The sequence below is a fragment of the Lepidochelys olivacea genome, assembly GCF_965140295.1.
Source record: "Lepidochelys olivacea isolate rLepOli2 genome assembly, chromosome: 7".
Lineage (NCBI taxonomy): Eukaryota > Metazoa > Chordata > Testudines > Cheloniidae > Lepidochelys > Lepidochelys olivacea.
Genome location: NC_140417.1, coordinates 23494936 through 23512356, shown reverse-complemented (window position 1 = coordinate 23512356; position 17421 = coordinate 23494936). Strand labels below are relative to the sequence as shown.

Below are 17421 nucleotides of genomic sequence, written 5' to 3'. Positions count from 1 at the left end.
GAAACTACAGAATAACTGTACTATAGATGCCAGAGGAAGCAGAGGTTTTGGCAGCTGGGTAGAGGAGAGTTGGGGCTCCTGGGAAAGGATGGGAGGCTGTTTGAGTTTGCGGACAAACACACCAGCTAAACTGTTAAATTGATAAATTGTGAAATAGTTAATGCTGACAATGAAATTGAGACCATTAAATTTCTAACTTACATCCCCTCTTCCCCAAAAGGGATGGTGCTGTTCACACCCTTCTCAAAAGCGATAGTTTCTGAATGACTTCAAGCTGAGTCAGGAAATACTGCATCAGCTACGTACACATCTTTCACAGATTTTCTTTGCAAACAAAAGGAGTACAAAACTAAATTTTTAAAAAAAGGAAGCAGGAATTCTGGAGCATAATTTGGTGAAAAACTCCATAGCATCTTTGTATACTTGGGATCCAGATCAAAACATGGACTAATTTTTTTTTTTTTTTTTTTTTTGCCTGCATAAAGTACTAAGAAATATAGCTTACCCTCTCCACTTGTCCTTCCTTATGCTTCAATTTGTACACTTTCAGCTTTGGAAGAAAAGTCTCAACATAGTTCTTGTCTTCCATCCCTTGAAGCAGTACCCCATGGAACGCCAACCTGCAGGTGTTTGCATGAATATCAGTATCCAGCTTGGAGCCAATCACAAGGCATAATTTAGGACAAGTCACAGGTTTTTCAAACTCCAGTAAAGCCCATTGTTGCCTCGGAAGCTGCCCTTCTCCTGTTTGGTCATTTTCCTTGTTTTCCTCTGAAGATTTTGATCCCTTAGATAAGTATTCCTCTTGATAAAGATATTCCTTTGCAAAATCAAAAGCATTCTCCAGGGGTTCTTCGCTGAAGTCAGCAGGAGCTGTGCTGAAGAACATCACTCTTCCCATGACTGTTTCATGACCAACTGTGATGTGAAACTTGGCCTTGGTCTGAAGAGCACCACGGAAATACTGGATTTTCTTCAAGGAGATGACAGCAGCATGTATGGTCTGGAGAGATTCTGGAGTACAGATTAGACCTCGTTCTAGCAGCTTGGGATCAAACTGGGTCACACAGACGCCAACTCTGTCACCCTGCATGGCATATGTTACAGGAGTATGGAACATCTGCATAGACTTGACTTTCTTTGTCACCTGTTTAGGAGGAAACAAAAATAAGAAAATTAACCGTATTTATATTTACCTGCATGGAATGAGCGTCAAATCACCGTGTATCAAGCCTTGGCTCTCTGCTGAAGATTCACATCATCCAGAAGAGACTGAAATTTTAAAAATGGAAAGCAATCATTTTAAGAATATATTCACAAAATTACCTAAAATGAACCCTGATATGATTCTCCCAAAGAGTTTTATTTTCGTCTTCTAGAATGTAAAATCATCAATGCTCGGACTATCTTAATGTGTGTGTCAACTCTGCGGATGTGCCTACCAGAAATCAGCAAACCAATGAAAATTTGGTTATGCATGTGTCATGGAATAGCTGATTTTTCATCTTTCTATTTATTATAAAAAAGTAGTACCCTAAGATATCATCAAGATGTGTAACAGACACCTATGTAACTACATAATTTTATTTTCATTACCCTTTTTTTCCCTTACCCACCTCTTGTTTCTCACACTCATTTATTGTATCGTATTAAATCAGATTGTAAGCTATCCAGGGGTAGGGGCCCTCTCTTACTATGTATTTGCACCAAGTCGAACACAGTGAGGTCTTAGAAGGTGCCACCACAATACAAACAATAAAAGCACAGTGCCAGGCATATTGTCTGCACTTATCTAATAATAAATATTAATCCCCACATTCATGCATAACAGTGTACAAAACCTCACATCAGTTTGAAATAAAAATATACATTCAACTGGACTAACTGCCGAACAATTCAAATAAGCCATAGCTCTATTTTTAAATATTAACATTTATTCTGACATGAACATGGACTGCTCTAGAACCCTGTGCAGGTAAGGAAATTTGCATGAGAATCTTATATTAACAGATATGAGTAGCACTTGAAGACAGGCCCCTTTAAATAACCTCTGAAGTTTAACCGGAATCACTCTCAATTATAGTATATCCACATCCAAACTCTCTAACCATGTTTAGTCATGTGATAAATAAATTATAATAGCAGCAATCATTCTCTTCTATCCAAGTTTTTGTGCATGTGTGCTCATGCATGTGCCTACTTTAGTAAAGATTCATCATTCTTCACAGCCTGCGTGAAGTATTATTACATCCATTTGATAGCTGGGGAAACTGAAGCACAGAGAGGTTACATGATTTGCAGAAGGTCATGACATGCCAGTGGCAGAATCCAAAATGGAACACAAGCTACTATGGACCTTAGTAGAGTTTAGAAAACTATTCACTTGTTCTGACGCCATCCCATGCACCAAGCACTACACAATACTCTCTCTCTAATGTCCTCAAATTTCATACTTGATTCTGGTATGTTTTACTTTCATATTAACATACACATGTATATGCATATTAATATAATATTTAGTATTTTTAACATTGTTCAAATTTTCCCCAAATCCACAATGAACAGCTACAAAAGAAGGTAGTGATTTGACTATATTTGGAAAGAAATGCTTCTTCAACGAATATATGAAGATGCTCATTTCAAGAGTTTAATGCAAGAAGATGCTGGAAGTTCCAGATTAGACTCTGCAGCTAAGACTTTCTTGAGTCTACAGCTTTAGCCCTCATATTAAAGAAGACACTCCTGGAAACATTTCTGAGAAATAAATGGTGGAGTTAGTTTTATTAAAAACATATTTCAAGTTCGGGGTGTTCCCCTCTACTCAGCTGATAACACCATCTTACTCACTGACATTCACACACAAAGGGGCTATCCCACTCACTGAGGGTTTTCCCTGAAATTGACAGAGGATACTATATCCCTTTATGTTTTAGTTAGTCTTTATTGATGTCCTTCACTGCTAACGAGCCATTAAACCACTGCCACCTATGTCTCAGAGGTAGCATTTTTTTTCTGGTTCTATGACTGACTAGCAGCAGTGGACACCCAGATGACGTTCAGCAGATTCCATTTAATGTCTAGTACTTAGCCCAAACTCCAAATTACTAATGGATCATGTAAACAAGAGTATCATTTGTGACTCAAGTTTATGGGATCAAGTTGTCTGAAATATCAAATAATCCACAATTTAGGAAACTTCAAATGTAGAAAGAAAGACAGAAAGACATAAAGAAAGAAAGAAAAAGAAAACAACCCTGCACAAAACAATCCAGCACAGACTTGTGTTTATTTAAAGTGAGCTTGGGGATATTGGCCCAATAATTTACAAATTAGGCATGGTGCCTGTTACATTTCATTTCCTTGATATTATTGATCTTGGGGAGCTCATGATGGTTCCCATCATTTATAGATACAGTTTATTTACCATCTCATTAGCTGTTTAAAAAATGTAAATAGAAAAAAAAATCACTATCAGAAGTTTGACATTCATAAGCTTATGGTTGTATTAGTAATTTCAATTCAGCGAGTTCTCAAACAGAAAAAAAGAATGAAATAAGCTTTTTAAGATCAGTCTTGATTCAGCCTGATCAGGCCAAACCAGTTTCATTTAATAATGTTTCATTTTGGCCTACTCTGTGTGTTTTCAAAAAGAAAAGGAGTACTTGTGGCACCTTAGAGACTAACCAATTTATTTGAGCATGAGCTTTCGTGAGCTACAGCTCACTTCATCAGATGCATGCCGTGGAAACTGCAGCAGACTTTATATATACACAGAGAATATGAAAAAATACCTCCTCCCACCCCATTGTCCAGCTGGTAATAGCTTATCTAAAGTGATCATCAGGTGGGCCGTTTCCAGCACAAATCCAGGTTTTCTCACCCTCCACCCCCCCACACAAATTCACTCTCCTGCTGGTGATAGCCCATCCAAAGTGACAACTCTTTACACAATGTGCATGATAATAAAGTTGGGCCATTTCCTGCACAAATCCAGGTTCTCTCACCCCCCTCCCAAAAACCACACACACAAACTCACTATCCTGCTGGTAATAGCTCATCCAAAGTGACCATTCTCCCTACAATGTGCATAATTAAGGTGGGCCATTGCCAGCACAAATCCAGGTTTTCTCACATCCCCCCCACCCCCATACACACACAAACTCACTCTCCTGCTGGTAATAGCTCATCCAAACTGACCACTCTCCAAGTTTAAATCTAAGTTAAACCAGAACATCTGGGGGGGGGGGTAGGAAAAAACAAGAGGAAATAGGCTACCTTGCATAATGACTTAGCCACTCCCAGTCTCTATTTAAGCCTAAATTAATAGTATCCAATTTGCAAATGAATTCCAATTCAGCAGTTTCTCGCTGGAGTCTGGATTTGAAGTTTTTTTGTTTTAAGATAGCGACCTTCATGTCTGTGATTGCGTGACCAGAGAGATTGAAGTGTTCTCCGACTTGTTTATGAATGTTATAATTCTTGACATCTGATTTGTGTCCATTTATTCTTTTACGTAGAGACTGTCCAGTTTGACCAATGTACATGGCAGAGGGGCATTGCTGGCACATGATGGCATATATCACATTGGTGGATGTGCAGGTATACGAGCCTCTGATAGTGTGGCTGATGTTATTAGGCCCTGTGATGGTGTCCCCTGAATAGATATGTGGGCACAATTGGCAACAGGCTTTGTTGCAAGGATAAGTTCCTGGGTTAGTGGTTCTGTTGTGTGGTATGTGGTTGTTGGTGAGTATTTGCTTCAGGTTGCGGGGCTGTCTGTAGGCAAGGACTGGCCTGTCTCCCAAGATTTGTGAGAGTGTTGGGTCATCCTTTAGGATAGGTTGTAGATCCTTAATAATGCGTTGGAGGGGTTTTAGTTGGGGGCTGAAGGTGACGGCTAGTGGCGTTCTGTTATTTTCTTTGTTAGGCCTGTCCTGTAGTAGGTAACTTCTGGGAACTCTTCTGGCTCTATCAATCTGTTTCTTTACTTCTGCAGGTGGGTATTGTAGTTGTAAGAAAGCTTGACAGAGATCTTGTAGGTGTTTGTCTCTGTCTGAGGGGTTGGAGCAAATGCGGTTGTATCGCAGAGCTTGGCTGTAGACGATGGATCGTGTGGTGTGGTCAGGGTGAAAGCTGGAGGCATGCAGGTAGGAATAGCGGTCAGTAGGTTTCCGGTATAGGGTGGTGTTTATGTGACCATTGTTTATTAGCACTGTAGTGTCCAGGAAGTGGATCTCTTGTGTGGACTGGACCAGGCTGAGGTTGGTGGTGGGATGGAAATTGTTGAAATCATGGTGGAATTCCTCAAGGGCTTCTTTTCCATGGGTCCAGATGATGAAGATGTCATCAATATAGCGCAAGTAGAGTAGGGGCTTTAGGGGACGAGAGCTGAGGAAGCGTTGTTCTAAATCAGCCATAAAAATGTTGGCATACTGTGGGGCCATGCGGGTACCCATAGCAGTGCCGCTGATCTGAAGGTATACATTGTCCCCAAATGTGAAACAGTTATGGGTAAGGACAAAGTCACAAAGTTCAGCCACCAGGTTAGCCGTGACATTATCGGGGATAGTGTTCCTGACAGCTTGTAGTCCATCTTTGTGTGGAATGTTGGTGTAGAGGGCTTCTACATCCATAGTGGCCAGGATGGTGTTATCAGGAAGATCACCGATGGATTGAAGTTTCCTTAGGAAGTCAGTGGTGTCTCGAAGGTAGCTGGGAGTGCTGGTAGCGTAGGGCCTGAGGAGGGAGTCTACATAGCCAGACAATCCTGCTGTCAGGGTGCCAATGCCTGAGATGATGGGGCGCCCAGGATTTCCAGGTTTATGGATCTTGGGTAGTAGATAGAATATCCCAGGTCGGGGTTCCAGGGGTGTGTCTGTGCGGATTTGATCTTGTGCTTTTTCAGGAAGTTTCTTGAGCAAATGCTGTAGTTGCTTTTGGTAACTCTCAGGGGAATCATAGGGTAATGGCTTGTAGAAACTCGTGTTGGAGAGCTGCCGAGCAGCCTCTTGTTCATATTCCGACCTATTCATGATGACAACAGCACCTCCTTTGTCAGCCTTTTTGATTATGATGTCAGAGTTGTTTTTGAGGCTGTGGATGGCATTGTGTTCTGCACGGCTGAGGTTATGGGGCAAGTGATGCTGCTTTTCCACAATTTCAGCCCGTGCACGTCGGCGGAAGCACTCTATGTAGAAGTCCAGTTTGCTACTATTAATTTAGGCTTAAATAGAGACTGGGAGTGGCTAAGTCATTATGCAAGGTAGCCTATTTCCTCTTGTTTTTTCCTACCCCCCCCCCCAGATGTTCTGGTTTAACTTGGATTTAAACTTGGAGAGTGGTCAGTTTGGATGAGCTATTACCAGCAGGAGAGTGAGTTTGTGTGTGTATGGGGGTGGGGGGGATGTGAGAAAACCTGGATTTGTGCTGGAAATGGCCCACCTTAATTATGCACATTGTAGGGAGAATGGTCACTTTGGATGAGCTATTACCAGCAGGATAGTGAGTTTGTGTGTGTGGTTTTTGGGAGGGGGGTGAGAGAACCTGGATTTGTGCAGGAAATGGCCCAACTTTATTATCATGCACATTGTGTAAAGAGTTGTCACTCTGGATGAGCTATCACCAGCAGGAGAGTGAATTTGTGTGGTGGGGTGGAGGGTGAGAAAACCTGGATTTGTGCTGGAAACGGCCCATCTGATGATCACTTTAGATAAGCTATTACCAGCTGGACAATGGGGTGGGAGGAGGTATTTTTTCATATTCTCTGTGTATATATAAAGTCTGCTGCAGTTTCCACGGCATGCATCTGATGAAGTGAGCTGTAACTCACGAAAGCTCATGCTCAAATAAATTGGTTAGTCTCTAAGGTGCCACAAGTACTCCTTTTCTTTTTGCGAATACAGACTAACACGGCTGTTACTCTGAAATCTGTGTGTTTTCTAAATGATTGTTTAAGAATATATTTTTCCAGTTTATGCATTAACCCAGTATGTATCTGCTTCACACACTTAAACAGACAACAACAGATCTGGAATATCAATTAATTCTTTGCAAGTAACTCTCTGGTTTTGACACAGATTTAGATGCTGGAACACATATACAGTATAATAAAATAAACAATATTTCTCTCTTAGATACTACTCTTTGTCCTTAGAACTCAAAGTACTTATAAGTTATTAGTCATTTTACCCTTTGTAGGGGGGTTACCTACCCAGAACATCAGAACACAGCTCTAAATTTTGACGCTTCCAAAGTCTGTGCTCTGAAAAGTAGATTATCTTTCCTCGGTATATAATGGATTGTATAATTAATGTGGCAACCAAAATCAGTACAACAGGCCTCCATTCTCATGATCTATTACTGCTTTTCTCCCCGTTCTCCTCCTCTCTGTAGAGCTGCAACAGAGATGTCAGCATTTTCTTGCTTTGTACCAAATGCTACTTTGCTATTCACAGCATACATACTATTAGCACTCATCTATCATACTCTGTCATATTTATGTTCCTGTTCACTGCTCAACTCTGGCAAGCACATCAATAAGCTGCATCATCTTCCACCTGCCCATCCCACTGTCTTTTCTCTGATGGGACTCAGCAGATCTGGGTTCTATTTCCAGCTCTGTCACATACTTACTGCGTGACCTTGTTTGGGCAAGTCACTTCGGCTCAGATGTTCAAAGTAGCCTCGTGAACTCATCTTCATTAACTTTAATGGAAGAGGTGTCTAAATTCCATAAATGCCTTTGAAAATTGAACTTGAATCTCTGCCTCAGCTCCCATCTCTACAACAGGGATACCATTTCCATTTTTCACTCTTTGTCCTGTCTACTTAGATTTCAAGTTCTTTGGGACAGGGACTGTCTATGAGTATGTACAGCACCTAGCACAATGGGGTATCAACCTTGGTTATATACTAAATAATAATTCCACCCCTGCAAAATACCAGTAGTATACCCACCTAAGCAGCATAGTGGCCTGTATTATTTCTATGGTACAAAAGTAAGAAACCCACCTGACTAGGATCTGTAGATGTTTTTTTCAAATGGAGAGAGAGAATTCTTCAGTTGCCTCAATGTGTCCTCTTTATTTCAGCTACCTAATATCACACACTTAAGTTTCTGGATATTCCAAAATAATCTTAACACCACAAAAGTAGACCAAGTAGATAGGCATAGATATGGTGCCTGCTCCGGGTGCACAAGTGCAGATTGTGTGCACATAAATCAGTTGCCAAGTGCCTAAAAGAGAGGTCACGTCTGCAACAGTCTGTATTGCAAGAGTGCAACAGATGACAGCTACTTCCAGACAACCACTCAAAGAGCAAAAATCTTCCAGACGGCGTTCCAGACTGTGCAGTGACACTGAGAATCCATTCCTACGTTTGAAATCTATACAAAGCATCTGTCTAGCCACAATCAGAATCAATCGTTCTGATGGGTCATCTATACGGCTCCATACAAAAAGAAGTCTTTTTTTTTTCTCCAGTTGAGTAAACAGGCAATGCTAACAGTGAGGAGATTTTTCAAAACCAAAAGGAAAATAGAAACAATTCAGGGGGGAGGGATAGCTCAGTGGTTTGAGCACTGGCCTGCTAAACCCAGGGTTGAGAGTTCAATCCTTGAGGGGGCCATTTAGGGATCTGGAGAAAAAATTGGGGATTTGTCCTGCTTTGAGCAGAGGTTTGGACTAGATTATCTCCTGAGGTCCCTTCCAACCCTGATATTCTGTGAATTCCCCATCAACCCCAAGGCCTCATCAGTTACTAAAGTGAACGGAGCAACTCAATCCGTCTAAGTCCCATTCCATAGGTAGGGTTTCAATCTCAACCTTAGACTGGCTGCTAATCTTGTCTGGAGTCCTTATTAATTGTTTACTTCTACTGGAAAGTGCTGAGTAAAGTAAAGAGGGCTGGGGGCATTGCAGAGGAGAAGGAAGAATGACTCACGTAGAGTAAAAGCGGAACTGTGGAAACTCAGACCAAAATAATGGAAAAGATGTAAGTCCTACAGCCCTAATTTTGTTTGGCCAAAATTTTCAGCTGCTGGGAAATAAGAACCCTCTTAAAATAGGTCAGTTATGAGTGAAAAAAGGAAATATTAGGATTTTATTCCTTTTTAAACAAAGCAAAAACAGAAAAAAATATAGCCGACACACAAGCTATTGGGAACCACATAAATTATGTATCCTCTCACCCTTGGTTGGAGTCATATTCATACACAGAAAGGCCATTTACAAGCTGTACAAAGATTAATATTGTCTGGGTGCACTGGATGCCTGGCTTCTAATCAAAAACAAAAGAAACAGCCCTTTTCAGACTAGGAAAAGTTATTGTTGCAGCCCTTTTCAAATCAAATGTCACATCTATGCCTGTGTGTTTCACTGTACTACATAGGATGTGACAGGGAAGAGAGACCAGAGAGTATAAATATAAGTGAGAAACCCCTTCATTAAAAAGGCTAATGACCTTAACTGCTGTCTGCTGGAAACACTGTAAGTAGTGATATCAAAGCCAATGCTAAACTCTACCTACTATTTTGCTTTCAAACATTTTTGTGCACAAGACATGTGCATAGTATCCTTTCAGCCAAGCATCCCAGAAAATGTTATCTATCTAGCTGGGCTGACAGGACAAGACCTAGCAATTATCTTCTACATCCTTCACTTAAGCAAGCATTTGATACATTTTCACCTATCCCACATCATTCCTGGCTACTATACCCACCATCTCCCTCTTGTTCCCATCACAATCATATTTACAGCACAAATGCTGAGGACAAGTAATTGTGGGAAAGATGAGCAGAAATGTATACAGTTAGTGTCAGATAAAAAACAGAACAGTTTTTGAAGATGTAAGTTCAGAGCAATGAGTCCACAGAACAGAATTTGAAAATGGCACCTCATGTTACCAATTTATACTACCTTGGAAAGGAAAAGTCCTTCAATCTTTCATGTGGCAGCGCAGCCAGAAGACTTACTGACTTCTACAGCAGTGGTCAGAGCGAATGGACTTAAAAGAGCTAACCTGGTATTCTTTTATCCCTATCATTTCCTATGTTCCTCGACACAAAAATAGCAACTGAAGCTTGTACAGAGAATCATATAACTACACAAATTTATGCACTGAATAAGCCACGATATATTAGAATATTCTTCATTGTTGAACATTCAGATTTTAAATATCCCACTTTAAAAAAAAAAACTAAGCATTTAAAAGGACATTGACAAGGACTTTTTTAATTTTTTTTTTCAGTCTTTGTAAAACTCTCTTACAAGTTCATCATCAGAAGCATCTTGCAGGGGATTCCAAATAATACAGAATAAAAATTGCAGGAATGGGAAAAGATTACTATTTGCCTTTGTGTACATAAACTATATTAACTTGAGATTAATTAATTAACTTTAGATCATCATCATATATATATATATATATATATATATACACACACACACACACACTATATATATATATACACACACACACACACACACTGACACACATGCTCTATATATTATACATACACCCCAAATAAACTTAAATGGTTAGGCTTAAAATGTCTGACACTCAGAAAACTAAGTATTTCATTACAAGAAGTAGAAGAAAGAGGTTTCTGTAATTTTTGTTTTATGCAATGTATTTAATATTTTCAAATTATTTTCCATTAGATCAGCAGTTCCCAAATTCTGGTCTGCAGTGAACTGGCTAGTCATATAGCGCTGGCTTCTCCTCTCTATTTCCAAATGTTACATTAGATTAAAAAGCTAAAAATACATTAAATACTTACTGGTACTTTTCAACTTAAGCAATTGCTGTAATTACTACAACTATGTTTGAGAATCCCTGCATTAGACTATATACAATGGAGTAATTTTCAAACTGTTCCAGGAAGTTTTAACAGTATGGCTCCCATTAATCCATTTGCTGCTTGTCCTCTTCTCCGGGTTCTGTGCTATAATGGAAATAATATTTTATTGGAAAGTTAGCATCTCACATTGATAGACCAGGTATATAGAGTAGCCTGGTAGGTGGTTTAAGCCACCCCACCCCTCCATGTACCTGGTACTTACCCATATATTTTCTCCATTTATACTGGGTATCTACTTCCAAATACTAGGTTCTTATTTGTGTACCTGAGGGCAACAGTTAAGTCCATGATATCGCACACCTAAAACTGTGTCCATAACTTTACCTCCTAAAGTTCTCTTCTTCTTGGTATGGGGGTACATGGTAAATGGATCACGAAGGGGAGGAACTTAATTGAGCATAGCATCTCTGCCTGTCAGCTGGGCTCCAACACTGCAAGGATAGAGCACATGGGGATTGGTTTCTTGCAAAAAAAAAAAAAGAGGGGGGGTTCTGTTTGGTGATGAGGAGAACTAGAGTTACATCTCATTCTAAAGGTCAGAAGCTTTAAATCATTCTTTTTCTGTTGCCTGGGCAGAGCAGAAATATCAATAAAGTATTTTGTTCCATCGCACTCTTCTTCTTCTTCTTCCATATAGCTTGGGTAGGTAGCAACAGCTACAAATTTATATCTAAGTTTGATATCCAGCACATTGCTGCAGCAGTGAGCTGGTGAATGTCCTTCAAGCCCCCAGCAAAAGAACGAAGGGGACATTCAAATATGGTGTGCTCTATTGTTTGTGCCTGGTGATCACAGCCACATACAGGTGTTTGCCTCATTTTCGATTTAAAGAGGGTTTGTCCACATCTCCCATGAGATGTCCTAATGAGATTCAATCTGCACCTGTCTTTCCGACATAAACCAAAACCTGGTGGTTCCTCAATAGGATCAACAACCAGCTGTTCATTTTGAGCAGTCGAAGCGCTCCATGTGACTCTTCATTGAGCCTCAGCATCAAAGTTGGGTGTAAGGATCTTAATATGGTTCCATAGAGGGTTGCGGGATTTTAATCTTGTGTTTGGTGGGATCCTCGTATTTGCATTGACATGATTAAGAAAGCAAGATGTGATTCGTAAGGTCCGTGGACTGGAGCCCCATGATGTTCCGACCAATCTTCTAATAAACGCGACACAAGACCTGACCTTATCGCGGGTGTTCTTGAGGTGTTGTCGAAAGGTCAAACTGTGGTCCAGGGTTAAGGCCAAGATACTCTGAATTAGCTTCATGGCTAACACTCTCACCACAGAACTGCACATCAAGTTTGGCATTAGCCATTTTATTGTTCAGATGGAAAGCTGTTAGCATGGGTTTTTTTGGATTAGGTCTAAGTTTCCAACATTGGAAATAATCAGCCATTGTGCTAGATCTCGGGTTAGGGTGCAGCTGATGGTATGGAGGCTCGTATGCTGAACAGCTAGGACAATATCATTCACATACATGAATTTCCTAGACTCCCTCACTGGTATATCCACAGCGTGTAGATTAAAAAGTACTAGGGCCAGGACAGAGCCCTGAGGGATGCCCGAGTTAAGAGTTCTTGGTCTACTGATCTGGCCATTAAGGTGTACCTTAAAGCAGTGGTCCCCAGTCATTGCTGCCAAGAGGCAGCATCTCACTCTGACCTGGACTGATAGAAACATTCTTCTGTAACTTAGAAATACTCCAACATTGTTTTGTTCAGGGACTGCAGTGAATGGCTAAATCTCATCTCTCTGTTTTGTCTGGCCCTTAAAATACAAACCTGGAAAATCTGAAAAGGACCTGATAGGCACTTAAGACTGGGATTTTGTTTTCCTAACACATATTCAGTTTCCCTACATAAGGGATCTCCAGAAATTATAATATAGCTCTAGACTTTTACATATTGTGCTGGGCTTTATTATCACAGAAATTACGAAAGGAAAAGATCTATTAGACCATCCTGTCCATCTTTCTACAAAGGAGATTGCATCGTACATTTTGGAGCATTTTGTCCAGCCCCCAATGGTTTGAAAGCCCTGAGCAATAGAACTTTGAATCATAAATTGCAGCCAATTTTTGGCAAAATCAATGGAATTTGTTTGGGATTTTATTTGTTTTCCTATTCCCAACTTTGAACCTTTACAAAAAGCATGATATGTTTTTAAGCAATGTCAGCCTCATGATCTTCATGACAGTAGCAGAGAGAAGAGAAGTGAGGGGGGGGAAGGACAGTTCAATAGGTCCAATAAGTGGAAAGTTATTTTAATCCTCTCCCCTGGAATTCTAGATCTGTAGAAACATGAGAAAAAAAAAGGGAACAGTATTGGGTGTAACTTTAAAGTTAGCCTTTGCTGTATGCAAACAATATCTGTAAACGTGGCTAACTTGGATACCATTATAATTGTTACTACAAACTTAGCTCATAATGTTTCTAAATGGTGGCACAGAGGGACTGATTGTATCTCTCACTTTGTAAATTAATAGGCATGTATTGAAATCTTACATCCCTTACAAAGAAAGGGTTTTTATTATTTTTTTAATTTAGATTATCCCATTAACATTCCTAAAGCGTTATGTAGAAGTTTATAAAAGGGGTTAAAAGGGAATTGGAGGAAACCCATGCATTCACATATAAATAAAAAATGCAAGGCAGAGAGACATTAAAAGCACCCAAACTGTTCAGCCCTTAAGATAAAAAATGTGTACAATATAAGAAAAGAACCTGTTATTTGAAGACCAAAGGAAAAATCCACTAAGATTTTCAAAGCAGTTTAACTAGAGACTAATAGGAAACAGGATAAAAAAAAATCCACTAATGACTTTTTCCCCTGATATGTCAGAGCTTCTTTTCCTTTATTTATCCAACTTTCATTAAGTTATCAGTGTTCCATATGTCATAGCTCTTAGCTTCTCTAGATAAGAACCACAGCATCCTGCTACCTCCCCCAGTGCTGTGACTGCATCTTACTGATACGACAGATATAGCAACCCAGCCCTCCTGTAACACAGGTGGAACCACAGAAGACACAGTAAATAATAAATACTAATTCATCAGATAAAAATCAATGGGTTATAAACATACCTAAAGTTCCTATGCATAAAAGGGTTAAAAACTACAAAAAGAAGATACCAATTTAATGCCCTGGGCTCCAGCCAAGGGTGAAGTAAGGAACAGGCACAAAAGACCCATGCCTACAGCAGCAGCAGCAGCTTCTGGAGCTATAGTTTTACATGCAAATTTGAGTTTTCTTTTTTCTTTTTTTTAAATGAGGGGAAGGGGAGATTTTTGAAGATATTTAGGCACCTAACTCCATAGGAGTTAGGTTTCTAGATACCTTTAAAAATCTGGCCCTAAATTCATAGGCCTCATGGCAGTGAAGAAAAGCTTGAAAATGTGACAAGAAATGATGTCTGCTTGAATCTGCGGACAACCTGAAACAATAACTTTGAGAAGTGAAAACTGTGCTACGCATCTCAATGGGGTATTTAATCCAAGAATCCCTGCTGTGGGGGACACTGACAACATCATCCCAGCAGAGGACTGCGTGTGTGGATGGAGGAGAGGAATGCATGAAGACCCAGCCCTTGCATCCAAGCACATCCACTCCAGTTGTTGGGGTAAGTCCCGGAGGATCGCACTACCATTGCCTCTTTGAAAGAGGAGCGGCCCTCTGCCACCACCATTCCAAGTAGGAAGGAGGCCATGAAAAGCTTCTGCCATCAACCTGATGTCAGACCTCATTAAAAGCTCTGTAGCAGGAGCAGCATTCATGACCCCACTGTACATGCTGTATATTCAACATAAATAGCAAAAACTAGACTAAATGTAGATAACTTTCTCAAAAGTAATGTGAAAAGGGAAATTAAAAAAACCCCACACAATGCATACTTAACCTGTTGAACTCACTGACAAGAGTTTAGAAGGTTAAAAAATGATTTGACAATTAAAAGATAGAGAAAACATCCACCATTATGGATTTAACATTTTATAACTAATATAAATGCTCCTGCATTAGGGAATAAGCAAGGGGTTCTCAAACTGAGGGTCGGGACCCCTCAGGGGATCGCGAAGTTATTACATGGAGGGTCGCAAGCGGTCAGCCTCCACCCCAAACCCCGCTTTGCCTCCAGCATTTACAATGGCGTTAAATATATAAACAAGTCTTTTTAATTTATAAGGCGGGGGGGGGGGGTCGCACTAAGATGCTTGCTATGTGAAAGGGGTCACCAGTACAATAGTTTGAGAACCACTGGCATAAGCCAGCCACTAACTGACAGGAATTAGGATAAAATTTCCCCTATGGGCAGGTTATTTCATAACTTTCCATTGTGCAGTCTCTACAGCCTTCCTCTGAAGCATGTGGAATGGGTCATTGGTGGACACAGGTTGCCAGTCTAGATGAACCACTTGTGTGATCTGGTAATTTCTATTTTCCTATGAACTCTTGTCTAATCTCAAACATCTAATTTAAACTCTGATCACTTAACCAAATCCAGAACTGTACCTACCTTTAACCAGATCATTTCCTAAACCCTTCTCTAAACCTAAAATATGTGAGTTTCTCTCCTTTGGGACTAGAGGTGAAAATGTATGGATATCAGAGAAGATTTCTACAGATCCACAAATGATGATGCCATTTAGCAACAAAAACAAACAGTTCCTGGTTGAAAGCATCAAGGGACAACTGGAGCATGAATTCATGGGTGAGTCAGTCAGGCCATCCAAAAAATCATTAGGTTAGCTTAAAAACATGAGCTATTTTTAAAAAAATTAAAATTGGGTTCTTATTTACCTTCTATTTTTGAGCTTTTCAGGTTCACGTTTTCAAAAAAAACAAAACAAACACCCCCTCCCAAAAGCTGAGATTCTTACAACCACATAACTCACCTGATTAGCAACTTAAGAAAAGCACACAACTTGCAATAAAATCACAAGAGTTGGTAACACTATTTATAATACAACCACCATGTGATATAACCTCTTGCCCCAAAACCTAGATCAGAGAAGGCCTTCTCAGATAATCAAGGGCAAAATGGCAGGTGGGACCTACTACAGATTGGAGAGGTTATGATTGTGCTGCTGTGCCTCAATAACGCTTACTTTGTCTCCAGCTACCATGTATGGGGTGGAGAATATAATTGTGGATAAAATGTTGTCTGCCCCTCCTGAATTACAGGTAAATGAGCAGAAATAAGGAGGGAAGAGTTTCTAGTGTTCAGTAAAGTCACATTATGATTGCAGTGCTGTCAGTGTAATCCTATACCATAAAATCTTTTAGGAAATTCACCTCTTTTGATCAGATGTTTCAGATCCTGACAGCCCACATTGCAACAGTGGGATAAAACACCTGATAGACCACACACCATTAAAGGAGTTAGTTAAAATTCCCTTATCACAAGCACAGAATCAAAAAAAGCGCTAGCTGTCCAATAAGCTAATGGCATGTTTCTGATCTCACTTTAATGCTGCTCCGCTTTAAAGGTGTAGTTTCTGTTTAATGTCTCTATATTCTGTATTCATACACGCCGCATCATTGTACATACAGTGCTACACAAGTATAAATACATATTTCATAAAAAACATTCAGGTTGCAAAGTCAAACACTCAAGAATTAGGAAATGCCGGAATTACAGTTGCCCAGGCAACTTTAATTCACCCACTGTGTGCAGAAACATATGATATTATGATATAGTCTTTAATTCACAATCACATACTGTTTCTTTCCAGCAGAACCCCTGCCTTGTTCAGTACACAGTATGCATGGTGCTCACTGAATGGGCAGCTACTCAGTATTTTTTTTATCCTCAGTATTCAAAGTGTGGACCCATTCATTATTTACCGCACATCATTCAAAACCCTATACTGAATTATTAATTTCCTCATGGGCTTTTCTAGAATGCTCCTATCATAGTATCTTAGTTCTTTACAAATGCTAATGAATTAGCGTTCCCAACACCCCTGTGAAGTGAGGTGATATTATCCCCATTTTATACGTGGGGAACTGAGGCACAGAGGTTACAGGCAAAATTGTCAAAAAGTATCAATTAATACTGGGTTCCCCATCTGAGAAGCCTAAAGCCTGATTTTCAGAGTACATACCATTTTACATGTTCACAGCAGAGCTCCGACTGACCTCAGCTGCAGTTGAGAATGCTCAGCACTTCTGCAAATGAGATCCTAGATGTCTCAGGATGTATATCCAGAAAATGAGGAACATACAATTTGGTTTAACTGACCTGCCTAACTGGAGACTCCAGTTCTCCAGACAAGCATTCAACTGCCTCAGTCCTGAGGTCATCCTTTCTCTTCCACCAATCCCCTCATTCACTATATACATTCCAACTCCTGCAACAAATGAGGCTGGGATCCAAAACACAACAGCCTCCTTCACTATACAATCCTAATTTATTCCCAGAGCTCAGCTCACCCCGTGCACTCACGGAAGCACTTGTCCTGTGGAAAAAAGTCTTATATGACAATATCATTAAGGACTGTATGATAACGCATGCACACAAGAAGCGAATTAAAGTTGCCATTAATTCTGCCATTTCATAATTCT

At 40.1% G+C, this 17421-nt stretch overlaps 1 protein-coding gene across 6 annotated transcripts in view; it reads right to left on the bottom strand.

Moving 5' to 3' along the window:
* The window catches only part of EEFSEC (eukaryotic elongation factor, selenocysteine-tRNA specific), a 223077-nt gene that overhangs the window by 123487 nt on the left and 82169 nt on the right, over nucleotides 1–17421 (bottom strand). For all 6 annotated transcript variants that reach the window (XR_014712554.1, XR_014712555.1, XM_084635512.1 and 3 more), the window contains exon 5: nucleotides 506–1147. Coding sequence is in view for 4 of the 6 variants with exons in the window: in XM_084635512.1 (XP_084491638.1) it covers nucleotides 506–1147 (642 nt within the window). In the remaining 2 variants the exon portion in view is untranslated. The remainder of the gene's footprint in view (nucleotides 1–505; nucleotides 1148–17421) is intronic.